Genomic DNA, 27019 nt, shown 5'->3' with positions numbered 1-27019 from the left:
ATATGAATTCAGATGTAGCGGTGTAATGGGTTTGAATCCATGAATTAAATTAATTTTAGCCCATTTAAAATTGGGCCTATAATTTTATTTACGAGGTACAGAAGCCCAATTGACTGATATCCAATAGCAAATTGGAGCTCCGATTTGTAGTCCACTCAGTGTGTAATTTTGGAGGAAGAAGAACATGGATTACAGGAACAAGCTTGTTCTGGCTCCTATGGTCCGAGTTGTAAGTTTTCTTCTGACTTTTTTTATAATATGGTACAATTAATTTCATTTATTAATGTTAATTAGGAAAATTAATATATATATATATATATTTATATATGTGATTATGTAATATTTGGGCAACAAATTGAAATAAATACTAATTTTTTTGAGTTGAATGCTTTTGGTGATTGTATCAGGGTACGTTGCCGTTTAGGTTATTATCTGCTGAATATGGTGCAGATATCACATATGGGGAGGAGATTATTGATCATAAACTTATTAAATGCGAGCGCCGTGTTAATGGTATTTTATCGTATTTTTCTTTGTACTGGTATTGCTGCTGTGGCTATTGTGTATGTGTAATTAGGTATATGTATGTAGCTTTGATTTTTTAGATGTTCGAGCCCCGGATGATTGGAGTTTTAGTGATGCACAATTGCACATAACCTGTTAACAAAAAGACGATACACTACATAGGTTGAAAGTTGAGATAATACTTGGAAAAATGTGCTACATATTGATAAATAATTTTTTCAACTTGATAAATGAAATCCGTGTGATCAAAGGTGTATATGGAGTATTGTATCCCTATTTTGTAACTACAATTAATTATCAAATATCAAGCAATTGGTTGATTACTTCTTATCTTTTTGTATACCCGAAGCGGAGTGATGTTTTAGAGACTTCTTATACTACCATATATTTTTAATATAGTTGAAAACAGAGAAGATCAATAATCAGCCTTCTTTTAATTCTCCTACATATATCAGCTTATACACATGGAGTTCAAACTTTTGTTTCCTTTACCTAGATGTCCTTGGGTCAATTGACGTTGTTGAAAAGGGTACGGAGGCTGTTGTTTTTAGAACCTGTGATGAAGAAAAAAGCCGGGTTGTATTTCAAATGGGCACGTCTGATGCTGTGAGGGCTTTAACTGCCGCTCAGATAGTGTAAGTTTTAACTTTCATATATTATAGCCATTATCTATAAGTTTAAGACGAATGGGCGCTGGGCTGAACCCCTAACTTTATAGGATGTCCTTATCTGGTCTTAATTTCACGGGCTACTCCTATTGCTCTGTTGAGCGAAAATTTATGGAGTCATATTTGGATATGATAGATTGCGTCTGATATAAAAGAGTCATATGTTGGTGCAACATTTTATGTTTAAAACACTGGCAGGGCAACTAGGTTCTACATAAATATTTTATTTTTGTTAAAAGTTTAGTTAAGTAGCATTATACAAATATAAAAGGAGCCAGGAGTGAAGTGGGTGTACAAAGTTTAACGAACATCAATACGAAATGTTAGTCTCATCGAAATATAACTAGCATTCCCGATTTTTGCACTATTTTTCCTGTAGGACGTGAAGAAACCGTAACAATTTAACTAGAGTCCTCGACTTAATTAAGCACAGAAGGTTTTTGCCTTTTTGGACATTAGAAGTGAGAAGAAAGGCCTTTATCTGTCTGGATCAGTACATCAAATCCATTTTGACACAATGTTTTCTGTTTCAGGTGTAAAGACGTTGCAGCCGTAGACATCAATATGGGTTGTCCAAAGTCATTCTCTATCAGCGGAGGAATGGGTGCTGCACTTTTGACTAAACCAGAGCTCATTCATGATGTGTGCATTTGTTTTCTGTTTCAAGTTCTTTCTTTCTTCCTTGCTGATTGATTTTTGTAGTTGATCTTTTCTTTTTTCCTTCGTATATTGTTTTCTAACGCAGATACTGACTACATTAAAGAGGAATTTAGACATACCAGTTACATGCAAGATTCGACTGCTAAAATCGTCCAATGATACAGTAGAATTGGCACGGAGAATAGAAAAAACGGGAGTTTCTGCCCTAGCTGTTCACGGGAGGTAATAATACTTCTAATATAAAGATAGATAACTTATCACTTCCTTCCATTTTACACAAGATGTAGTGTTCCGAGGTTGTAGTTGATGGGCTGTTCTTTTAATGATAAACTGTTAATTAAATTTAGCTGCATGTATAAATGTTATTTCATCTCTAATTACCCAACAGAGTAATAACATGTTACCATCCATCAGTCTCCTAAACTACTATATGGAGTGAAACAATCGGTTGGACTGCTTTTTAAAAGCCAGTTGCCCTTAATCATGGCAATCACAATTCACAATAGCTTAAGAGTTTCTGGAAGGTATCTATTATCTCATAAAAAATAGGTACCTCTAGAATATTTCGTGACAAGTATTTTTCTTTATAAATTGGATCACATATTGAAGGTTTCATGAATAGTTTGATCTATTAGCTGGCTTTCATACTTAAGTAAGAAAGCTTGACAAAGACCTAGATGTTTTAAAAGAAAAAAAAAATAAGATTGCTCATTGGTAAATTTAAATCGCGTTCTCATTGTTCAGCGTTACTTATTGGAGCTAGTATATTATCTATAACTTAAGTTTAAATTACACTCTGACTATTGTAGTTAATTACATAATGAATGAAAGTGACACCTGATACTACTACCATTGATACTATCATTGTTATCATTAGGGTGGCTGCCTGTTGATTTTATTAGCTGGGAGATGGCTTTATATTACATTTATTTGGTGAATTGCAGAAGAGTTGTTGATAGGCCAAGAGATCCTGCCAACTGGAATGAAATTGCAGATGTTGTGGCCGCTTTATCAATTCCCGTTATAGCAAATGGCGATGTCTTTGAGTATGAAGATTTTCAGCGAATTAAAGACACAACAGGTTACACATCAACAGAATTAATCATTTTTGGAATATTACAATATTTGTCTTTGTACTCTATTGTAGCAATTACTTTGATTCTGAAGTTTCCAGTGAGGGCTTCTGAGTTGCAAGTGATATTTCTTCTTATATTTAAAATTGACATAGCTTTAACATATTTCAGGAGCAGAATAAACAATTTTAAATGTTAGGAAGACAGAATTTAAATTGGTTTTGGTTTTGTTATTGTATTCTTTTATCTAATATTATCCAAATCACTGTCCTATCTATTATTTCATGCGGAACATTGCAAGGTACGGAAACACTATTGATTACAATTGTTTTGTAATTTAGTGCTATGATTATCTTGTATTAGATAGGCATTTAATTCACGCTAGATAGGATTTTCCAGAAATTAATGTCTAATCTAGTGATGTAGTAAAATTTGCCAGTTAGGTCTTTCAGTGCAGTAGTGCCTTGCCTAAGTCGGTGTGACTCATCAGTATTCCCAGGGTTTTGATTCCCTACACCAAGTTGCTCTTATATTTTATCCATCTGAATGAATGACTACAGTCATACCACTCACCTCCATCTCATGTAAATTTCATTTTGTGTAACGTTAACCTCGTATATAATTAACCCTCCTTTATGGGCACCAGCTGTGTTTTTTGGCTGCCTCATGTATTACAGCATTATTCTGAATCCATCTTGTTGTCAGACTCAGCCCTATATTATTAGGCTTGTAGTCATTTGAAAATAGGTCCTCTGGCTGCTGGCTTTAGTTCATTTGCATTTGTTGTCCATTATTCCATTGTAAAGGATTAATGCAAGGAGTCTGAGATACTAAGAACCTCTCTAAACATGGCATTTCTGCCACTATATATTCTAATGGTCCATTTCAATCTGTTGAAACCCTAGAACTGAATAGATTATTTATGTGGAACACGTCTAAAAGAAAGGTGATAACAAAGGTACTGAGTTTTAAGCAAACATTTGGGTGTTGATGTCGTGGTCTGTAAATCTGGAATACCACATTGGCTTTGTGTCATACTTTTGCTTTTTATATCAGCTAAGATATCAATTTGGAACTAATAGTTTTTCAGTAAAGCACATGCCATTTTAGTCCTATTTAGGAACACCATTTACAGTATATTGACGCCGTCTTGTTTAGATATTATTGTGTTGTTTCTCTCCTAATAAGCTTATATCTAAAGCTTTTTCGTATCTGCCCAATGTTGACTTTAAAGATAATCGTCCACACATTTTCTTCTGTTATGGCTCTCTCTAAAATCATTACCTATTTTCTTCAGGGGCTTCATCTGTGATGGTTGCTAGAGGAGCTCTTTGGAACGCTTCAGTTTTTTCTCCTAAAGGCAAATTACCCAGGGAGGATGTGAAAAAACAGTATGTTAGAAAGGTATTTAATGCTGTTATTCTGAGAAAGTACGTATAAAAGGCTTCGTATTGAAATTTAATCTCCCGTTTCTGATATAGAAACACAAATTTGCAATAGATTTATGCTGTCCATTTTTTTGCTAACTGCTGTCCTTCATACTCTTTTTACTCTCATTCCCCCTTCCCTCTTCCCTCATATAAGAAAAGAAGACAGATTTCCTTCAAGTTCTATGGCTTTATAGCTTTGGGTTTGATGTTTTAAGCAATAGGCTAATTTTTTCTCATGTCATGGAATATTTTAGTAAAGTATCCATCTTTCTTCTGTATAGTGCATCCTATGGGATAATGACATCAAGAGCACAAAACATACACTAAAGGAAATGATAGCATGTCATGCATCTCTTGGACTCCCAGAGGGAATGGCTGTGATAAAGTCGGAAACTCATGCTGATATAGCGTAAGTTTTACTTATATTTGTCTACTTTGAAAGACTTGCTTATTTGGACATTAAAAGCACATTTATTGAGTTTGCTTGTCCTGCATCTATGTTGGTGCTTGAAAGAGCGTAGACATCACTTACTACTGTATGTTGTCCTGACACTTTATGATATTTAGTTGTTTGCTAGGTGATGATAGCTAATGGGAGAGGGGGGATAAGACGAGGGTACAATTCCCACGATTAATGTGTCCCCGCTCCCTATCCTTTAAACAATTGCAGTATTATCATGGAGGTAGGGAAGGCGTATAAGATTAGATCTTTCACACTGAGGATCAAACAGAATACTTACCGATCGACTACCCACTGGGCCTTGGCGTACATCTGTTTTGCTACCATACTCTGTCTAGTTCTAAATTAACAAGTCGCTAACTCGTATTTATTTCCAAAAAGATTCGAGTTTGTGAGCTTCGCTGACTAATAATGTAGTTTTTATGAAGACGCTGCTATTGTTATATATTATTGAATTGCCTCAGGATGAGAAGTCCTAATAGTATATATGCGGAGAGTAAAAAAATAGAAAACCTGTTAATATTATCGTTTTATTTTTTTCTTGTTTTACACCCTTCTGACACCTGCGTACTCACTTCGCCTGGTTGATGTGCTCCATTAACATCTCTTCTTCTGCTGACAGTTGAGTTCGGTTGTAAGTGTAACTATGCTTATTTGATTTTTGCAGGAGACATTATGGCGAAGAGAAGTATTATGCATCTGTCAATGAAAGCCGTTTGTTTTGCAAACATAGATGACATTATTCAAGGAAATTCATTTGCCTTCGGTTACAAACTTAAATTAACTTGCATTAAGGTTATGAGACGCGCAAATCTTTTATGTCTTATTTATCATGTTAGTCTAGAGGTTGAGACTAATCTGTTTTTGTCTTTTTAAGTAAATATCTTGCCTTTACAATGTTTATGAAATCTACTCTGGATATCTCTCAAATTTAAATTTGTTTTTGTTTCAGCCTATTGCCCACAACTCTGCAACAGTGTGATGGGAGAGGCCACTATTATTACATCAACAGAACTTAGGATATTGTTGTAAAAAAATGTGATAACTGTATCATTTTTTGTTCAAGATTTGATTTAAATGGATAAGAAATGTTGTAATTTTGTGTGTATTTACCGGTCAATGGATTTCAATTTTTTATCAGTATTAAATCGGTATACCTTGGGTACCTTCATTATCTTCCTTTTTAGTACAAAAGAATCAGTTTAATCTTTTTATGGTTCAGCACTTCAGCTTGCAACTTGATAAGTTTCATATTACAGTATTTAGATTACTGTATCTCCTCATTCTATAGAATTTGTATTTTTACACTGCAAGTTGATTAAATACAGTATCCTTATTCATGACAGGGTGTATTTAATTAAGATTTTTTTGGATTTTCAAAGTTTATTTTTATTTAAATATATATTAAACTATAATTACCGGAATGCTATATAATTTGGTACCATTTTTTTGATTTGGTTTGGTTAACCTCAATCATAAACGTCACATTTTCTTAATCAAATAACCGTCACATTTTCTTAATCAAGTTACGTTAAATATAAATATTAAAAAATACATTACTTAAGTTTCGGGATTCGAATCACGCAAATAACAAATATTTATATTATAATTTAAGAATACAAATAACCTCCCAAATTTGAATCCATATAAGCACTTTCATTAAAAGTCTTATTTAATTTTGTTTAATTTTTATTTTTACTGTTTAATACGAATTATTATTGTATATTATAATGCATTAGTTTTTTAAAATATTGATCATGTCATATATTATACACAAAAATTATAATAGTTTAAGTGAATATTTAAGCACAAATTTTGGAGCGGGAGCAGCCACTACATTTCTTCCCTTTACAATTTGGAAAATATTTCGGATCAATGTATTAGTTTTATTTAAAGCTTACGCCAAGATAAAAAAAAAATAATACTAGGGGAATTGTTTACCTTATATATTAATTTTGTTTAATACTGATTACTTGATTTCAGGTATTTTATTTTTCCACTGAAATTAGCTGCAAACATTAATTTAACAATTTATATTTTTCGTAATAATATCCTTAATTTCGGTGACTAAAGATGCCAAACGACTTAATTAGAAAGTTAATAATACTTGATAAATAAATATTTTCATATTTAATTACACATATCGAAGTAAGTAATTTAAATTTAAAAAAACTCAATTTTTCTACCATTTTCAACATATATAGATGTTATATATAAAAAATAAAAAAATAAATTGAAAAAAATACATAAAAAGACTATACTCGCATATGCTTGACACGAATTATAAACTAGTCTATACTATACTATTATAAGCCGGACACCCTCTATTTGGTAGTTGTTAGTCGGTTGTTCGGTAGAGTTTTTTGGTACGACAAATAATAACCGTTAGATCTAAAGTCATATAGATGAGAACCGTTGAATGAAATAATAAAATAATATTATATTAATATTTAAACTGCTCTTATAGATTTATGGTTCGAACCCGTCAACAGCATATTATATTTAAATTTTTATATTCTTTATTTTAACATTTTTTACAGGTTCAGGGATCGAGTTCCGTGAACAACATATTATATTATATTATTTATTTTCAGTCAAATCTCAAATTATCACAAATAAAATATATTATAAAAAATCATTTAAATGTTAAAAGCAATCCGTGTATCGCACGTAATAAGATAAGATAGTAATTCACACTAATGCAAGGATACCACTGTACCTATCATGTTGAAAATAGAAGGGAAAAATTGTTTTTTCATGAATAAAAAACAAATTTACCAAGACATTTTTTATGCCACAAAATTATGAAAAAAATGACATAAATACACATAGTAGTAAAATTATGCAGCGAAAATGGGATAAAAATTATAAATTTATAATACAGAAAAGCTGTGTAATGTAGATCAGTCGATGTCCTTAATGTGAAGTTTGGGCAATTATTGCTGCCACCGCTTATTCCGTAATACACACACACAAGATATAAATATCGTCAAACTTTCGCTCGAAACTATTTCCCTTTCGTCTAGTTCGGTCTCCACCGAAACATTTCTCAATACAAGGTGTGTGTATGCATCCTCTCTCTCTCTCTCTGGTCTGTAGATTCATTTCTCCCTCTCTGGTGTGTATATTCATCTCTCTCTCTCTCTCTCTCTCTGTATTCACCTGGTATTTTTTGATTTTACTTGTTACAATTTAATCTTATCTGCTTCGATCCATATCCTCTTAATTCTCTATTTTGTGATGAATCTTTATGAATTGATTCACTGTAGCATTGATAAAGATTACAACTTTTTTACTTTTATGCTAATGGATGTGTGAATTAAATTATAATTCTATATGATATGCATTGATACAAGTCTTTGATTTGAAATGATATTAGTATGTGCGTGTTCTTTTACTTGCCTTGTAGTTTCTTTGAGATCTAATCAGTTTGTCTTATAAGAATAAGTAATTGCAGGTGATTTGACTATTTATTAGGCACTTCTTTTTTATGGTTTGAAGATCAGTTTTTTCTCGGTTTTTTTTAACTGAATTGTGTTTTATTTTGTGTTAACTGATTCTAGTTCAGTCGGGGGAGGGGATTGTGGCGAAATGGTTTTTTAGAAAGAAAATGGTTAGGGCCTTCATGCACAACATTTTGCTCGTGGACTTACTTTTCCGTAAAATAGAAAGGTCTTGGCATGTGCATGTACACGATAGAACAATTCTACCGTTTTTATCTACTTTTGTGTGATTTAGGTTGATAATCTTGTGGGAAATGCTGTTTTGTGGTAAACCTAGTTGGTTACTTCCAAATATGTAAATCAATAATTCAAACCTTATTCAAAAGTAGGGCATTTCCTACTTTTCGGTACAGTGCAAGAAACAATGGTATCTCCAATTATAGCCCTGTGGGTTGTAAATATGTCTCACTAGAAGGGGAAAGTTTCAATCTTGAAATACCGAGCCCCTAGCTAGCAAGCTGAGGAGTTTTAGTGTCTCTTTAGGAAGGGATACCCTATGTTACTTGGACTCGGCTAGAAGTGTCCGACATGGACACGTGTCCAAGTATCGGACTCGGCAACTTTTTGAAAAAAATACATGGTTTTGGCTTAAAATAAGTGTCCATGTCCGAGTGTCGAGTGTCCGACACGGGTACTCGAAGTTAAATTGAAGATTCCGAGTAACATAGGGGATACCCAACTTCTGGGCTCAGCTTTGGTCACGAGTAGAGAAGAGCAGCCATTGAAACTATCAATATAGGTAGTATTTAGTCCAATGAGTTTGCCTATGAAATTACTATAAGGAAACTAAATCCCTCTGCTTTTGGATGAGCAAAACAACCTATTCTACTTTCTGACCAAGCGTTAATTTCTTTTGTATTTTTCAAACGTTTACATTTCAAGACCATTACATCTCATCAGAATAATTACCAATAAGAGTGGTTCTCCTGGATATGGTAAGAGCATAAAAGCTTTTTGCGAATTTATCCTTTAAGTTGGTGTCAGCCGACGTACTTGTTCTCCCTTAGCATCTTTACATGGCTGATGCAGAACTGAAGGGCTTTAGCTTGATAGGTTGATCCCCTCTTTCCTATTAGCACGAGCTTTTAAAACTTGCAGCATGGTATGGTGTGTGGAGTATCTATCTTGGAAAGTAGAACAGTATACTGATTACTGAAATATATTCTCGTTTCTACCATATTTTATGTGGTTCATACCAATTTCTTGCCCTACCTTTCTGTAAGTGTTTGATGGAACTATCATCGAAAGAAGTAATATAGGGTAGGTATGTGTTGCTCCTTCATTGCGGAAATAATCATTATTTCTTAATCTCACTCATTACCATATAATCTTACACTCCACACTGCTCCAAGGCTAAGGTGAATTAAATCCAACGGCCAACGCTATGTAGAGTTTTTATATGTGACTCTCAGACATTATATGCACTGTCCTCTTTTTCATTGTGACCATGGCATGCAGACTCTACTCTAAGAAAACTTGACAAAAATTAGACTAGATGTTATAATTTTTTTAAAAGAAGAAGAAGATGCGGTTTAGATAATGGAAACTAGTTTTTTGGTTATAGTTACAAAGAATTTCAGTTGGTTATGATCCCATGCCGAGCATCTTATATTTTGTTGGGCGTTTCCTCTTGTGTATATTTTTTGTGGATTTATCGGAATCAAAAATTACAAACCATGTTTGTTTCTTGTTTTCTTGTCATCACATATACAAATATTATTCCTAAATGCTATGGGTGGGTTGATAATAAATGATAAGTAGGAATTGGCTTTTATTTATTTATTTATGTTTACATTCCTTCATTAACATAATTGTTGTTAGTGTATATTGTTAATAACAATACAACTAGATAAATCACACATTTAGAACGGTAAGTCATCCTAACATTTTGCATATATATTAACAACCAAGTGCGTCATATCATTTACAACAATCATTGTCATACACTATACTACAATCATTGTTATACATGACTTGTAGACTGCTATCATCCACATTGTTGGACACAATTTAGTGACAGGATGGTAGCCAAAGCTCAAGATACCCTTCTTAAAAAGAGAACCAAGAGGTCCACCTAAAATAAAATTTTAAGTTCAGAAAAAGTTATAGATATTCCCACATTGTTCGTCCATTTTCAAAAATCTTATTACCTACAAAATTTTCTTTTTGTTAAAAGTATTAAAAAATCTGTTTGAGTGTCTCAAAATCTGTTTGAAAATCCCGGTTATTTTTTGAAGTTTTGCATGATTTATTTGAAATTAATTAATATTTTTTTCTCTATCGGTTCACTTCGCTTTTTAAATGAGTTCTCAATTGAACCTGATTCTTCAGTGAGTATATTATCGTTTCATTTTTATTAAACTTGATATTTTAAAAATTATTTAAGGAATAAAGAGATATTTGTATACTATTTTGACTAGTTTTTTTTCCTTTGTAATTATGCATTTAAAATCGTGTAATGTGCATTTAATTTAATTTCATGTATGTCTTGTTGCAAATAATGCTTTAGGATTAAACCCTAGTTGAACTACCATAAATATGTCAAAATGAACTAGATGTTACTGTTTGTGTTATGGACATCATGTTTGAAGTTATATGAAGAGAAGTTTAATGCTACCTAGACAGCCAATTGTTTAAAATACTCATCAATATACATCTATAGATATGATTATATGAATGAAGTGACAGCGTTACTTTTTAAGAGCTGGACCTTGATATAACTGTAGTGTATGCTGAAAAGGGGTAATTTCTAGTTCCACCACCATTTTAGTCTATAGGCTGTCTGACAACTACTGTCTTAATATCTGGTCTATGTATACGGGGATATTAGTAAATGTAGGATCAAGTTATCAAATGCCAGTGCAACTAATTATGTGAATGTTAATATTACAAATGACAATACTGTCTTAAAAAAGAATGCTTGATTTAGGTTTGAGGAACTAGTGTTTGACTTGTCTGTTTTCTCGGTTGATATCCTTTTAAGTAACAATATGAAAGACACGTTTCCCAACCAATTCATTGATGCAATATTGTTAGGTCTCGGACCCTATATGAAATGTAAGTATATCTTGTTTGTAACATCGATGAAAATGCTGAATGTTTTTTAAATTTTTAGTCAAATTAGGTGAATTTAATCTAGGGTTGGAGAGGGAACCTAGGATCCCAATATATATTGAATATGTGTCTAACAACCAAAGGGAAGATTCTCCACCTAATCCAAAATGGTTATAAATATTGATATTTGTGTATCTAAGTCTGGATTCTGTATAATTTAATGTAATAAGTGGATTATTATTTAAAAGACATGCTTTATAAATAATAAATATTTACTGCAATACAAATATTTTCAAATTGATTAATGTTTAGTAACAACATTTACAGAGACGTTATAATTATTCTATCTAAAAACATATCGTAATTTAAAATGATTGAAATACAGGGATAGTCTCATAGATTATAGATATTCATATCCATGTACACTTTAAAACTCAGTCATTTTAAGTTTCATTAATACATAAGCATTGCTGCACTATGCAAGTTATATGATAGACGAGTGTCAAACTTGTTCAGTTGTTCCTATATGTTTGATGCAGTGCTGTAAAAAAAAATTATGTATTACAAATATAATAAATACACATGTAATATAGATACCTTTTTAGGCATTATACATTTCCCATTCTGTTACCACTTACCAATATATTTGATATTATGTTAGGGTACTTCTGTTTAGCAATGTTTTATTCAGGTATGTTCTTAGGATGGTTTTAATTACTTTGGATGCTCTTACATTGTCTATATTATATTGGTTGCCATCAGCATATTAGTTCTCACCATATTGTTATGTAGCTAATAGCTTCTTTCTTTCATACTTGTCTGGATTGAGAATTTAGGATGACCGGCTATCTGATGGCCTGTTTCCTCAAATATCAAGAGAAAAAATCGGAATTTGGAATCATTTGGATCCCCTATTAGGAAAACAGTTTTTCTACACCTCTTTTTTGAACATGTAAACTGGATATCTTGTTTTCTCATCTAGCTATGCTCTATAGATACCATGTTCTTTTACATATATGATGCTAGACAAAAAAATTTCCAGTTTATCGTGTAATGTTGAATGGTACCAATGATCAAGTGGACATTTGTGAGACTGTCTTTCTTATATTTGTTTCACCTTTTCTTAAGTCAGGTGAGAAGAAGCTAATACACTGTAATATGGAACTGAATACCATCAAAGATGCATTTGATCGTGTTGTGAAGAAGCAAAAACTCTCCTCTTCTAAATCTCAAGATATGATTGAGCGAGTGAGCCAAGAAATCGAACAGGCAATCTCAAGAATGCAATCGGTATCTGGCACAACATCCCAACCTGATCATAAAGAAGTTCTTGCTGAAGTGAAAACAAAGCTGAAAGAGATATCTCCGCTGAGTCAGCTGGACAACCCTCAGAAAGAACTTAGCGTCGCTCTAAACAAATACCCTAAGATCCTTGAAAAATTCTTTAATCCTGATATTTCAAAGGCATACAGAAATGTTGATTCTGATGTTCACACTGTCAATCAGATATTAGCCAGCCATTTCTATAGGGAAGGCCTTTTTGATATAGGTGACTGCTTCACTGAGGAAGCACAGGAGCCAGAATATGCTGATAAGAAGTCTCCTTTCCTTGAAATGTATAGGATACTCAAAGCCATGAGATCTGGAGATTTAGAACCCGCTTTGGAATGGGCAGCAATCAACCGCGAAAAACTTAATCAAAATGGATCAAACATTGAATTACAGCTTCGCCGCTTGCAGTTTATTGATATTCTGCAGAAGAAAGGCAGAGATGAAGCTTTAAAATATTGCAGAAAGTATATGACACCTTGTGCACATGTCTGTATGCCAGATATCCAAAAGCTCATGGCATGTCTGTTATGGGCAGGCAGGGTTGAATGCTCCCCATACTATGATCTTTTCTTACCGCACCATGCGGAAAAATTAGCAGAAGAGCTGGCTCAGCAGTATTGCAAGCTTTTAGGAGAATCATATGAGAGCCCATTGAGCACTACTATAGCCGCTGGAGTTCAAGGTTTGCCAACTCTCTTGAAGCTGATGAATGTGATGACAGGTAGGAAGCAGGAATGGCAATCCATGAAGCACTTGCCTGTGCCGGTTGATCTTGCTAAGGAGCTTCAATTTCATTCTATTTTTGTATGTCCAGTAAGCCGGGACCAGGCCAGTGAAGAGAATCCGCCAATGTTGTTATCATGCGGACATGTGCTGTGCAAGCAGTCTATTACAAAGCTGTCAAAGAACAACAGCACTCGGCCATTCAAGTGCCCATACTGCCCGACTGAGGTTGAGGTAGGTCAGTGCAGACAGCTGCATTTCTGATCTGTTAAGATCTGTACTGCTGTTGCCAAATTACCCCTCTCTATCTCTCATAATTTATGAACTTCTAGTTTCCGTATTGTTTATTTGTTGTTTTTAGTCTGTTGGTGGACCTGGTGGTCAGTTGCTCCGATGTATATGTACAAAGTTTTCTGCCATTTCCCTCCCCTCAAAACTGTGTAGAATATTGTGCATCTTTCTCTCTAAAATTGTAAACTTGCTTATCCGTTGTGTTAGTTTGTTGGTTAATCGGCAGTATGTTGTATGTCGTATTCATTGACGTTAATTTCCCGGCATATCTATTCTTAGCATTTAAAATGGGAAGCATTTTGACTGGCTAGGGCCAATTCGGTTGTCTTTGATGATCTGTTATATCATGCTAGTTTTATTATCATTGGTTCTCTGTTGATTTGTTCTTTTTTTTCCTTCCCTGCATTGTTAATTTGGGCCACAAATTTAGCTAAGTAGATTTGCCAATAACCAGTGGAGAGTCGAGACTTTGTCGCACTTATGATTCATCTAGTTCTTTCTATCGGTTGCTGTATTTTTAGTTTTATCAATTTTGTTATTAAGTTAATACCACAATTTAGTTCATCCTGAAGAAAATAGACATTTACTTGTTTACTTATTTTTGCCTCTTTTAGTAAATTACAATTTTTATATGCCCGATATGTTCTTATATTTTTAGTAAACAAGTGTTCGAAGTTTGGTTACTAGATTTGCTAAAATCTATATTTCGAGGTTTATGAGATTATTTTCCACTGGTCTTACGAGGTTTACGAGAATATGTGCTTCTTACGTTTAACTGTTTAAGAGTGTAGAATTACGGATTATAAAGGGAGAGGCTTCGGATGCACGATACTTTAATTTTCTAGATCTCCAGTGATACGGGAATTAGGCCAAGATAAGTGCAAATTAAGTTGAGATTAGGCATACGAAAACCCATCAAAAACCCTCCATATGTTGTATTGTAAACCACATTTAGGGAACAAGATCATTATGATACGTAAGCACTTGACGGAGATCAACATCTTTAGATTAAGAAATAGTATATATTTACTCTTACTAGACTACCACCATTTATGGGATGAGAAAGACTTCAACAGATTGCAACTACTGAATTTTGTACATCAAAGCTATGAGTTTTCGGCCCCACTACATGTTTCTCTCCAGTTGCAACGTCAGAAGAAGGATGAGTATATTTTGGAAACAAGAATTCGAGAAGGTTAATTTTTGTATAAATACGTGTGTGTTCGTGAGTATTTAAATTTATATAAGCGTCTAAGTTATGTTTTATCGATGTAAAATATTATACTCAAGTAGAACTAATTACGGTTGCTAAATATATGTTCTTCTACGTATTCAGTTTTCCGAGGAGAGAAAAGAATGAGAATGTTATTGATACATTTATATTAGTAATAAAGAAGAGAAGTATTGAAATGTAGAATTATGATTTTCATTTTAGTTTGTGTTAATCTATTTAACTAAAAAAGGACTGGCATCTGATATTCCTACAAAGTTCAGACTACTTTATCAAAATATCCTATCAAAATATCCTGCATTTGAGCACTCGTAACAGAGATGGAAAGTAACAGTGAAAGTGAATGTAGTCATAGTAGCTATAAGATATTTCGGTATTTCCGGTGTGTGTCCAGGCATACATGCTAAGCGCAGAATCTTATCAATTTAACTCATTTTGATTGCATTTATCTAACATACTAATGCAGGGGCATAGGATTTATATTTTAAGGGACTAGATTTAAGGAATTTTTTTTAACCTTCCGCGGAAGGGCATTTCTCCTTTCCGCGAATATTATTAGCGGAAAGGAGAAATGCCTTTTCACGGAAATGCCCAAAAAAAAATACTTAGATCTGAACTCTTGAAATAATGATTTAAAGGTACCCTTATTAATAATAGTGGACCTCTTGCATACACAAAAACTTCACTAATTAAAATAAGCTAAACTTATAATATTCCGTGTTTATCATTTGCTCATGGACAAATACTAGAAAAATATTAGATATTTATATGTCAGCTAAAGTGTGTTTCCAATTCCCTCTTGTAATTCAAACAAAACTGTTTCGTTTTCATATGTAGATGGGGGTTCAATGTAGATGGGGGTCAATGTACATGATGTTCCATAGGCTCCTGCACTCCTGCTTATCTTTACTGAAAAATGTCTAGTGGGATGTCAATTGTCACCTCTCCTTATACTAGCTAGCTTAAATATCTACATGATAACTTTGCAAGCCTTGTTGTTACAAAGTATTGATAGTCATTCCCATAATCCCATGTGAACAAGAGTAAGATTGATTCCAAATTGCTGCATTCACTGAGATACAGACACTGCAGCCTTCAACTTCAGCTCCTTTGCTATTAAGTGAATACTAAGTGAGACAAAAATGATGACCTAACTATTTACAGTAAATTAAGGTCGGAATATGTTTACTTCTTCAATTGAATTTTTTACATCAAAACCTGGAATTACATCTCCGTCCGACAACAAATTTGATGTTTGTCTGGCCTCATGGATACGCCTCTTTTCGTGATAACAAGATGTCGAGGGTTTAAGCAGTGGCCTCATGGATACGCCTCTTCTCGCGATAACAAGAAGTTGAGGGTTTGAGCAACGAAAGCATCCTTTAGAACATTGCTTGCTTGCCTGAACACAACTTGGTTTTCTTACTTTCCAAGAAAGACCAAACTGAGCCATCATGCTCACAATTCACAGCTAAGATACAGAAATAGTTAGGAGATTAGCACTTAGCAGAGCACCAAAAAATAGACAGTTTAAAGACTGGTTGGGCCTATGAGCATTCCCATTTGCTAAGGCCGCCACAACAAATGTCCCACTCCGTACCTCCCATGGCCCAGACATCAAAACGTACCCTTTACACGTACCCAACTTCCTTATAAATTCTCACATTCCCCCCTTCTAAATGCTCACATTGTATCTCCCAAAATCTCTTAACACCAACAAAAAAAACTCCCTTATCTCCTTCTTTTTCCTTCCCAAAGGGAAAGAAAAACACCAACTCTGTGTTCTTCCACCCCTCATGAGAGGAGTAGAAAACTTTGGTACTATCAAAACTATTCATCACCGTCGACATCGAAATTGTTATCAAATCCCTCATGGAGAGCCCTTATGCACCACCACACTTCGATTCGTCTCGTCCGTCTCTGGGATTTCCTTTAGGCACTGCTCTTCTTCTGATAGTCATTTTCAGCCTCAGCGGCATCTTCTCCTGCTGCTACCACTGGGAGAAGATTCGGTCCCTGCGCCGCGCTTTCAACAATGATCTCGAGGCAGGCAACTATGATGATTCACTGTCCAAGCCCAAATCCAACCACATGGTACTCACTCTTTTTCCGTCTCTTGCAGGGAACGGCCCTTTTCAGGATCTTATCCTCTAACAACCTCTTCAAATGTCTGTATATTAATAGTTTTATCTTTTTGCTTGATACTTTGCAGGATCTAAAGCAAAAACAGAATGAGAGCTTGCCGGTAATAATGCCTGGAGATCAAATTGCGAAGTTCATTGCTATGCCTTGTCCCTGCGAGCCTTTGCGAGCCCAGAAGATTATTGTAGAGGTGCAGAAACCACTTAAGCCACAACATATAGCAGTGCCTCTAGATTAATCGATACCAAATGTAAATATTACTCATATTTTATAAATTATTAATTCCAGATTCAAAACTTATTATCTTATCTTCCCTGCACTTTTCATATGCATAATTGAATCATTAAGCTTTTAACTAATCTAACTAGTGGAAAATAAATCCACCAAACTGTAGATAAATCCATAACATATAAAGTCTAAACAAAGCTAGCTGCTGTTATTTTCTTGGTTTTCTTTTTCGCTTTATTGTTTTGCTCGTCCGACTCAAAGGGGAATATTTAGAAGTTCTATTTCGTCACGGAAAGAAAAGAATGTCAGGAGTACCGTTTACTCGCACCTCGATTAATTCTGGACTAATAGTTAGAAGTATCTGTATTCTGTATGTTGTGGCATTAGCACCTGTGGAAGTATGAACCAAAACGGAACAGGGAGGTATTTGAAAAAGTAATGTTGCAACGAGAGCCAAGAAGAGTGATAATAATGTGGGTTCGTAAGTGCATTATTATTAATTGGCGTTTGGCCTTAAATTTCATTAGAAACAAATAATGACGAAACAGGAAGTGTACTTTTATAAAATCTTGTCTCCAATGTCATTTTCTTATTATATGCTGTATGTTGATATCTTCGTAGACTACAGAGAATAGTGTGTAGTGCGATCGATTGCATTCGAATCAAACAAATCTTTCGGGTCCTGGACTTGACACATGCTGTGATTCTTTGATTTTTTTACAAATAATAATATAACATTCAAGCGGAGTTCTCTTCCATGTTACTGAATTCAAGAGCAAGTAGAACGGGTAAACCTGTACACGCACTTGAATACTGAAAATGTTATAATTTTCAATTAATTAAAAAAAATGTTATAATTTAATTTTTGAGAAATGATATTTTCAGAGCTATTTTTTTTTCAAAACAAATAAGCTTGAAAAAATAAATGTGCCCCACATGGCCGCATACGAAGAAAGAAAAATAAGATAACGATAATTTAATCCTTTCATATTTTTTTCAGCTCTAAAAATAAAAAAAAATAATCTGAAAATAACATCTTCCTAATTTTTTAACGGGAAAGAACATCAACATCTTTTATTCGTTCAAACTAATTACATCAAAATTTACAAAATTACCCAAACACTCCAGAATCTTCCTAAATCCATGCTCTCATATTTAGAACTTTACTGCCAAAACTTGATGACTCATGCACTCTCCTCTTTAAATAGCTATATAATTTTGCATTGTCAGTTTCAACCATTATCTCTTGCAGTTGCAGGGCAGGTCAGTTTCAAAAGAGATCGGGGATGTTAAAAAAACGTAATATATGAGTGTATGATTATAATAAAAACACGATAATAATATCTCTTATCATACTAGTCATAAATTCGATTACTCTTATGTTACTAATAAAAATTAGAAAAAGATTTTAAAAAAAATGGTACAAAATTTTTATAATAAGAATTGTCAAGAAAATGAATGTTGTAAGTAATGGAGCATTCGATTTTAAATTATTGTATTTAGTCATTTTATATTTTGAATCGTATTCCCTTCGTTCACCCCAATCAAACATAAATTAAATTTCTGACAAAAAAAATATAACATTAAATTTTATCATAAATAGCCATTACATATTTGTTTCTGAAAAAAACCGTTACATATTTTTTATCAGAACTCAAAAGTATGACTGTGTGACAAGAATGACCGTTACAAACATTTAATAGTTCATCCAAAAATAGTAGTAGCAGTTTACAACTTTAAGATTTATGTGCTAATAAAATGTGTCCTATGCACTTGGGCGTTACTTGGAAGATAACGCACATTGTTTTGCGCAAAAAGCGATTACAGATCCTGATTGCAGATGTCATAAGATTCACATAGCAAATGCACTACGAGATTACTATAAAACAGTAGAAAGTGGGAGCAAAACATAATTGTCCATGAAGACTCATCACACCAATTACTTTGTTTATACAATACAACTTTTTTTATTATAAAAAAGCCGCAGCAGTTATCATTTGAGTGTATATCAGGTAAACGTCACGAGTTAATATAATAGCCTGTAAATTACGTGAATCAAAGTAAATCGTATTTAAGCGACAGACTCTGAATCAGAAGGAATAATTATAAATTATTATCTCGTGATATTTGAATTTATGGTCAAGAGCATAGTAATTCTTCTTTTTAAAGAGTCGATTCTTGCGGGGCCTAGTTTATACAATACAACTTGGCAATGCCTAATTACAATTATACTCCTGACCTAATTATCCTGTAGATTGAAAACGAAATAATTTCACCCAACCCTACCAATATCCAACATCGAGGGATTTATTATTAAAAAATTATTATTTGCTTTTGTACTCGTCCGTGATGAGCGTTCGTGCTTCCAGTACTACACCCTCCCCACTCTTTTTATCTTCTTCTATTTGCCCACTTGCTTTCTCGTTCTTTTCCCTTTCTTTTTCCAGTTTTACGCTATTTATGGTGAAGCAAAAGGGAAACTGTAGTTTCCAAATTCAATTTCTCTTTTACCTACTTGTAGAAGAAATTGTTTTTTTCTTCGCAGACTTGAAAATCAAGATAGTAACAGAATTATCATTATCCAGAATGGTAGCATATTTAGTTACGTAACCTCTTCAACAAGTTACTAACTAAAGATAAGGTAGCTATACTAAATGACATCTCGATTCAACTAAATTTTGGTTCCTTAGAGATTCAGTTATGGACCATTTACATCCCATCTATGACCGGGGGAGGAGCATCCACGATCACAACACAGAACGGGCTTAAAATAAATAACATCGTTAAGTTTCAAAATTTTAATCAGAATTTAAAGTAAAGCTGAAAATTGGGTACTTAATTAAATATATAATTGCTAATTTTTTTTGGTTATCGGCCTAGGTTAGCCTTACCTAAATTTCGCTCTTGTTTAAAATACTAAATTCATTTTCCTATTTTGCACACCCCCTAAACACATTTAAATATACGGAGACTAGATTCGGCAAATATATGTTGCGATGAATTATCTACAGATACTAAGCGTGGAAATGTACGGAAATCATGTTGAAATACGAGATATGAGATATGATCGTGATAAGTCAAATAAATTCCTAACATTATAAGATTATAAGATTTTAAGAGAATTGGTAACTTAACATTGTGTCGGGTTTAGATTGACAGAAAAAGGAATTAGGTGCAAATACTTCCTACTACCCCAAAAGGAAGAGACACCCGGTGAAGCACTTTTCAAATCCAAATGAATGAATTTTTGAGCGAGGGAATGTTAAAATATGAGATGATCACCATCAGTCCAGTTCCAGTTCATGCGGAAATTTTAGGACTGTTAGCTTACCAGATCAACATATAACATGGTACAGATCTTTGCTTGAGTTAAAAAAAAATTGTTGAAAAGTATTTCACATGATAAACAAGTGGGTAGAAGCAAGGAATGACTGGGACTGGAGTATGAACATGTACGGATGATACGAGTAGGGCCAAATGTTCACCAAAATCACATGCGGGATAAAGAAAAGAAGCTTTAAACGACAAGGGATAGTGGAGTGCTATCATATGGGATAAATATTATAATTATGTAGTCTTATCTTAACAGCTTATGATGATGTAATATATATGTGCTACTGTTTTGGGTTTATCTGATCGTTCCTTGTACCTGAATGTTGTGCCCATGCCCTTGTCCCAGATCTTGTATTGCTCTAATTTGATAAACATAACAGTTGTGATTCCAAAACATAAATCCTGTTTGGTCCGTAACTTACCAGAACTAACAAAATTAATGTAGTGTATCTAGGTTTATAGTACATGGTGCTGAGAACTATTTTTTACAGTGTCGGTTGTTGCTGTTGGGAGTAAATTATACTTCGCTGCTTGTTCCAATATATTGTCACGGTCACATAATACGTTGAAGTTCAGGTCAACAACACATTATTGTACTAACAGCTTGCAAAATTATTGGTGATAAAATGACATTTGAACAAATGTTTACGACTCCAAACAAAAATTTTGAATTTTTGAATAGGTATGGCAAAATACATCTAAGGTGTCCAAGCATATATAATAAGTATTTTAACAATTAAAAAACCTAGTTAAATACTTCATAAAAAGATGGTCTATGTTTTTGAAGTAGAACGTGAACGGTATAGTCCGTATAAATTTTTAGAATTATTTTTTTTAAAAAAAACCCACTCTAAATATTATTTTACTTTAAACAAAATAAACCAGTTTTGTGGAATGAAGAAAGTTGTACGAGATAAGTGAGTAACAAAGTACAGGTAAAACCTCGTTCAATAACAAACCCTGTCCTACAAAAAATATATTCAATCGAGTATGTAATCGGAACATTTTCATTCATAATTTTCTGTACTCCTAAGAAACTCAAAAGTATCAGATGTGAATGGTTCGAAAGTGTCAAAAGTAAAAAGTATGAATTTGTGTTGATTATATTTGCATGTCTGATCGTATTTACAAACATTTGTTTAAACTACTTTTGTAACTGCATGACCAATTACAAATAGTATTTTTTTATTGTAAGTAACTCGTAACCACTACAAGTGTGATTTCTATTTTTTTTGGTGATTTCAATTTAACTGGAAGGATAAATTCCCGTTAAATCACCACAAATATGTTTTTCTTAATTACACATCAACTGGTTTAAAAGTTGATATAATTTAACGGGGAGTTTATTAAAATTGACATGTGCTTCCTTGCTATTTTTATTTGTATTTGGATCTTGTATTATCTTTTTAATTCGAATTTATTTATAAACAAAACAATTATTAATCGGAATGTATCTCAGTAGAATAGATCTGATTTTGTCTACGAATGATATATAATTAACTATTTATGATTCTACTAGCTATATATGAAAATGTGTTCATGGCAATTAGTTTTGGAGTCTGTGTACTTCATAGTGTATTTTAATTTTTTTAAGGAATTTATTCTAAAAATTGGTGGACGACCATAGAGAGTAATATTATATTGCAAACCAAGGGCCGAGGAATATTAAGTTAGCCCACATAAACATGATTAAACTATAAGATAATTAGTGGCTGTCTGGCTGATGCAGCCCTCGAGTAGGGATCACAAAACAATCCCTTTGAAAAGATGTGGTGGATGTACACGTAAATATTAGGTACATATCAAAACAAGAAGAAGCTTGTAGCTAGATAGATGCTGACACTATCTCGGGCCTGTGCCAGGTACAAAAGTGACCTTATGTTTAATCGAGTGCAAATTGGAACTTTAACCCGATTCTCACTTTGTGTCCGTTTGGGATAATACTTATAAGTTAGTTAAGTGTTTGATTAATTTTACTTATAAGTCAGAATTTTCTTTAACTTAAATGAACTAAAATAAATATTTTTTAAATATAATTATCTTAATTCATGATTTTTAAATTAACTTAACATTTAAAAACATAAATTTGAAAACTAAAATTAATAAAAAATTAAAAAACCATAATAAGTTGAGAAAAAGTACGTCATTACTAACATTCAACTTATGAGCTTATAAATTGTAAATTCAACTTATAAGTTGGGTCGACAAACACTCATCGATAAGTACTTACGAGCTTATTGTAACGACCGAGGAATTACGCTTGTATTATATTATAATAATAATAAATTATGTATATTATTATGTGATTAAATGTGTTAAGTCGTTGAACCCTAACTGCTATGTGTTATGTGTTGGATGTTTTGATCCAAACGTGTTTTGGATATTTATTGAGCGTTTTATCGTCAGTTATATATATTATATCAAAACCTGTACAGCTCAAAACTATGTTTTAAAAAGCCCGTATTTCAAACAAAATCATTGGCCCTATTTTGCCAAAAATGCCCTATACCGTATCGCTATTCTGAACCCCTAGACGTTTTACAAATTGACCTTTTTCGCGAAAAACGACTTTTCCGGACCCCTTCGGGTACCAAAAACCCCACAAAAATCACATTCTTATTTTTATATGATTATGAAATTATCATATATCATTTTTCTTTGTATTTTTGTATTTTTCACAATTTTTGGGAATTTTTAGTATTTATTTTGTATTTATTGGATATTTAAAAATTCATTATTAATACCCAAAAATTATAAAAATTGGGGCCAAATATTTTTATTAGGAGTGTAATTAGACCCTTAATTTTACTTAGGGGTATTATTTTCATAAATATAAATACCTGAATTACTATTAATTAAATCAGTTAATTATAATTAAAAATCAGAAAATAAAAAGAAAATCAGAAAAGGGGAATTAGGGTTAGGGTTTTGTGAAGAACAGCAGCATAATCAATCGCGAATTTGAGGGTGATTCCGGAGTCCAAATCGTTCATGTAAGTAGTCAAATTGAAGCTGGTGATTCGTAGTTTATGATTATGTAACCGTTTTTGTTGTTTGATTTCTTGATTTTTGATTTGTATTTTCGGGTTTAATTCTTGAATTCGGGTTTTGTGATTGAGTTGTTGTTGGATGTTTTGATGATTACAAGCAGTTAGATCGTTGTTTTGCGAGTCGAACGGCACCGGTTTCGTGCCTGTTGGTGTCCGTTTCTTGGTTGTCGGAGAAGCGGCGACGCCGCCGCTGTTCGTGTTCGCCGGTCTGGTTCGACGGGGAGGAAGGACGAATGAAAGAGGAGGACGTCCCTGTGGTGTTTTCGGTGAAGAACGAAGCAAAACCAGCTTGGAACCGTGGTGTTTGGACGTTGTTTTGGTTCGCCGGATTTTCACCGGAAAATCCCCGCCGGCGTCGGGTTTCTGGGCAGCCAGGAGTGTTCTTCGTCGACCCGGGTACGACCCGGTTCCAACCCGGAAATCGACCCGGGTTTGATCCCCAAAACCTGAAACCAATTCCCTGAATTGTGTTTTTGATTTATTAATTATTTATTTATATTTTAGTAAATCAAAATCAGATTTTAAAAATTCTAATAATTAATTAAAAATTAGTTCTAAATTTTGAAAAATAGTATTATTAATTTCTAAATTATTTTATTAATTTATAAATTCGAATTTAATTATTTAATTAATTATTTAATTATTTATCTAATTATTTATTAGTTATCTAATTAATTAATAATTAGGTAATTAATTAATAACTAGGTAATTAATTAATAAATAAGGATTAAAAATAATTAAATAATATGATTAATAATTCGATAATTAGTTATTACTACGAGTAATGATTCGATAATGAAAATTATTATTCGAGCGATAGTTATTTGAATAATATTGTAGTGATTATTTGTATCGTATAATTAAATACCGATAATTAATTGATTAACGAATCGTATAAGTTTCAGTAATAATGTAATAGTTCGATAATTATGTGAGGATTGCGAGTAGCTCGTATTTATACGAGTAATTAATCGTTGAGTTAGATTATAATTCGAGCACATAGTAGATATTCGATAAATAGCGTATCCGTAATAGAATCGATTGATTATTTGTAAATAATCGATCTAATCGAATAAATATCGATAAGTTATAAATATTATAATAAATTGTGATTAATCCTGATAATTAGAGATTTATTATTTTAAATTATTAAATAAGCAATTATTAATTATTTATTAGTTATTTATTTATTCAATATTTAAAAAGTGATTAATTATTTCGATAATTAATCACATAATTTTCAATAAATCGTAACTTCTTCATTTTAACTCCAAAAATTATAAAAAAATTATTTTTGACTTTGATTTTTATTAAATAATTATTTAAAAATTATTTTAGGATTTAAAAGGTTGTAATAATTATCTATATTGAATAATAAATTGAATTATCAGTGTTTAATTCATAACAATTCAACCGTTAGTCCGATTTAAGTGAAACGAAGACCCCTAGACTCAGAAAAATGAGACGAATCCAATAAAAATAGTTGTAAGTTATAATTTCTTCTGAAAAAGAGTGGTTTGGTGATAATTGATAGTTTGTAGGTCCTAGTAGGGATATAATTGAGCCGAATAAATCCCGAAAAATTATAATAAAATCAGATAAGACTAGTAATGCAGGTATAAGCCTAGAATTGATTCTAAAAATAATTATAAATCTAGAAATTAATTATGTGCTTTACGTGCTACGTGCTTTATGTGATTATATGAATAGATGTGCTGTATAAATGTATGTATATATATATATATATGCGAGTCAGATAGAAACGCATGGGTAGACTGATAAGGTTGCGTGATATCAATTCAAGATACACGTATATAGTAAGTTATCTAAACACCTATCTTTCCATGATTTGTTCAGTGTTAGCAAGGCAGAGCAAGCTAGGGTCAGAAGGCAGTGAATTAAACCAGGTTAAGTACGCGCAAGGCAAGTTTTTCCCCTATTCTAAATTCAGAATAGTGAATTATATTTCTTTTCTATCATATCAATTCTCTTTGATAATCATTGTTCATATACACTGTTGTCCATTTATTATTACTTGTTCCAGTTTCATTTCAATTCTTGATTTACCCAATTTATTGAATTCCCTGTTCATATTTCAATTCTTTTACCCTACATATATTCCGGTATATCCTGGTGTTGGGATATATCAATAGCATACCGATTGTTCCGGATGCTCAGCCTTGGACTGGATGGTTACTATAAAGGCTGGGTTTTTCCCAGACCATTAATTAATAGGCCACAGTTGCCTGAGTACTCCTTATGTTGGTTGGGTCTATGCAGTTGGGTATAGATCCGCACTATATTCTGACTGATCAGCAGATTATAGTGCATATGTTGGTTCTTGTTTCCAGTCTTGTTCATTTGGCACTCGCCATCATTGGCAAATTATTATCATATACAGATACAGATGGTTGTTCAAACCAGCAGCTTATTGGTTCATTTATTTTTCTCTCTTTATAATATATATATATATTGTTGCAGGCTTGTTGAGCAATTTTGGCTCATTTCTTTTATTGTCACTCCTATTGTTTTACAGTTAAGGTAGAGAATGAAACCCATCAGAACCCGCATAGTCAAGAAGCGAGTCAAGCAGCGGGACCCTCTTATACCAAGAGTGTTCCTTCCTATTCCCGAAGAGAGCTTTGAATTGCCAGATCAGGTGTAGCAGGATAAGTAGTAATGTTGGGTTGAATAAAAGTTTTGTGTAGTTTGAATAAAAGATTGCGTAGTGAAACTGTAGATAGAATAAAGTTTTGTAATAAAGAGAGTTCTTGAGACAGGTTTTATTTAGTTGGGTTTGTAATAAAGTGTAGTGCATGATTCTTATTTCCAAACTCAACCCTTAAAAGATCCTGAGTAGTGATAGTTCGGGGTAATTATTATATTAATATTCCGCTTGTGCAGGTATAGTTGGTAATTGTTGTTAATAATGCCCCAAATCTATACCCCGGATTTGGAGGGTGTTATAGTTGGCATCAGAGCTTAGGATTGACCTTGGAAAACAAGAATGTTAGGGTTAAGATAAGATAGGAAAATAAGATAGGATGAGGGTAAGAGTGTTAGGATTGTTTGTCTATGTGATTAGAAGTTATGAGTTATAGGATTGTGATTTGATTGTTTTGTGTTATTATTTTTATGTATATTAGATGGCTTCTTTATCATCATCTACAGAGAGGACCGAGACAGATCCAGTGGATGCACAGGTAGTAGCCCCAGTGTCAGAGCAGGTCTTACCTCCATTGCCACCTGAGCCAGCACCAAAGATACCACTTCCCCCGGAGGTACCAGGTTTTGCAGATTATTTTCCATACGTTGA

General features: G+C 33.1%; 3 protein-coding genes across 6 annotated transcripts; all 3 read left to right on the top strand.

Moving 5' to 3' along the window:
• Positions 1 to 72: 72 nt before the first annotated feature.
• Positions 73 to 5990, top strand: LOC141723733 (uncharacterized). The gene is made up of 10 exons (XM_074525615.1): positions 73 to 229; positions 408 to 513; positions 1022 to 1160; positions 1727 to 1835; positions 1939 to 2075; positions 2798 to 2934; positions 4224 to 4330; positions 4638 to 4765; positions 5484 to 5611; positions 5769 to 5990. The coding sequence occupies exons 1-9, from the start codon at positions 185 to 187 to the stop codon at positions 5551 to 5553; spliced, it is 978 nt and encodes a 325-aa protein (XP_074381716.1). The 5' UTR covers positions 73 to 184; the 3' UTR covers positions 5554 to 5611; positions 5769 to 5990.
• Positions 5991 to 7716: 1726 nt separating this feature from the next.
• Positions 7717 to 13913, top strand: LOC141723405 (protein RMD5 homolog). Of its 4 annotated transcripts, none has more exons than XM_074525194.1 (2): positions 7717 to 7875; positions 12506 to 13913. In XM_074525194.1, the coding sequence occupies exon 2, from the start codon at positions 12532 to 12534 to the stop codon at positions 13690 to 13692; it is 1161 nt and encodes a 386-aa protein (XP_074381295.1). In that variant the 5' UTR covers positions 7717 to 7875; positions 12506 to 12531; the 3' UTR covers positions 13693 to 13913. The 4 variants fall into 4 exon arrangements, with proteins under 4 accessions (XP_074381295.1, XP_074381296.1, XP_074381297.1 ...); XM_074525195.1 differs by having other exon boundaries at positions 12502 to 13913; XM_074525196.1 differs by having other exon boundaries at positions 7717 to 7934.
• Positions 13914 to 16627: 2714 nt separating this feature from the next.
• LOC141723494 (uncharacterized protein At5g65660-like) lies at positions 16628 to 17400 on the top strand. Its single transcript, XM_074525312.1, has 2 exons — positions 16628 to 17044; positions 17163 to 17400. The coding sequence occupies exons 1-2, from the start codon at positions 16823 to 16825 to the stop codon at positions 17328 to 17330; spliced, it is 390 nt and encodes a 129-aa protein (XP_074381413.1). The 5' UTR covers positions 16628 to 16822; the 3' UTR covers positions 17331 to 17400.
• Positions 17401 to 27019: the final 9619 nt, after the last annotated feature.

Source organism: Apium graveolens, chromosome 5 (assembly GCF_009905375.1).
Source record: "Apium graveolens cultivar Ventura chromosome 5, ASM990537v1, whole genome shotgun sequence".
Lineage (NCBI taxonomy): Eukaryota > Viridiplantae > Streptophyta > Magnoliopsida > Apiales > Apiaceae > Apium > Apium graveolens.
This window is presented reverse-complemented; position numbering and strand designations above follow the sequence as displayed.

Excerpts from the sequence above, each read along its gene's own strand:
- LOC141723494 (XM_074525312.1), top strand. The coding sequence starts at position 16,823 with ATGGAGAGCCCTTATGCACCACCACACTTCGATTCGTCTCGTCCGTCT. Across the intron at positions 17,045-17,162 it reads AGCCCAAATCCAACCACATG|GATCTAAAGCAAAAACAGAA; the intron begins GTACTCACTCTT and ends GATACTTTGCAG.
- LOC141723405 (XM_074525193.1), top strand. The coding sequence starts at position 7,884 with ATGCATCCTCTCTCTCTCTCTCTGGTCTGTAGATTCATTTCTCCCTCT. Across the intron at positions 7,935-12,501 it reads GATTCATTTCTCCCTCTCTG|TCAGGTGAGAAGAAGCTAAT; the intron begins GTGTGTATATTC and ends CCTTTTCTTAAG.
- LOC141723733 (XM_074525615.1), top strand. The coding sequence starts at position 185 with ATGGATTACAGGAACAAGCTTGTTCTGGCTCCTATGGTCCGAGTT. Across the intron at positions 514-1,021 it reads ATGCGAGCGCCGTGTTAATG|ATGTCCTTGGGTCAATTGAC; the intron begins GTATTTTATCGT and ends TCCTTTACCTAG. Across the intron at positions 4,766-5,483 it reads GAAACTCATGCTGATATAGC|GAGACATTATGGCGAAGAGA; the intron begins GTAAGTTTTACT and ends TGATTTTTGCAG.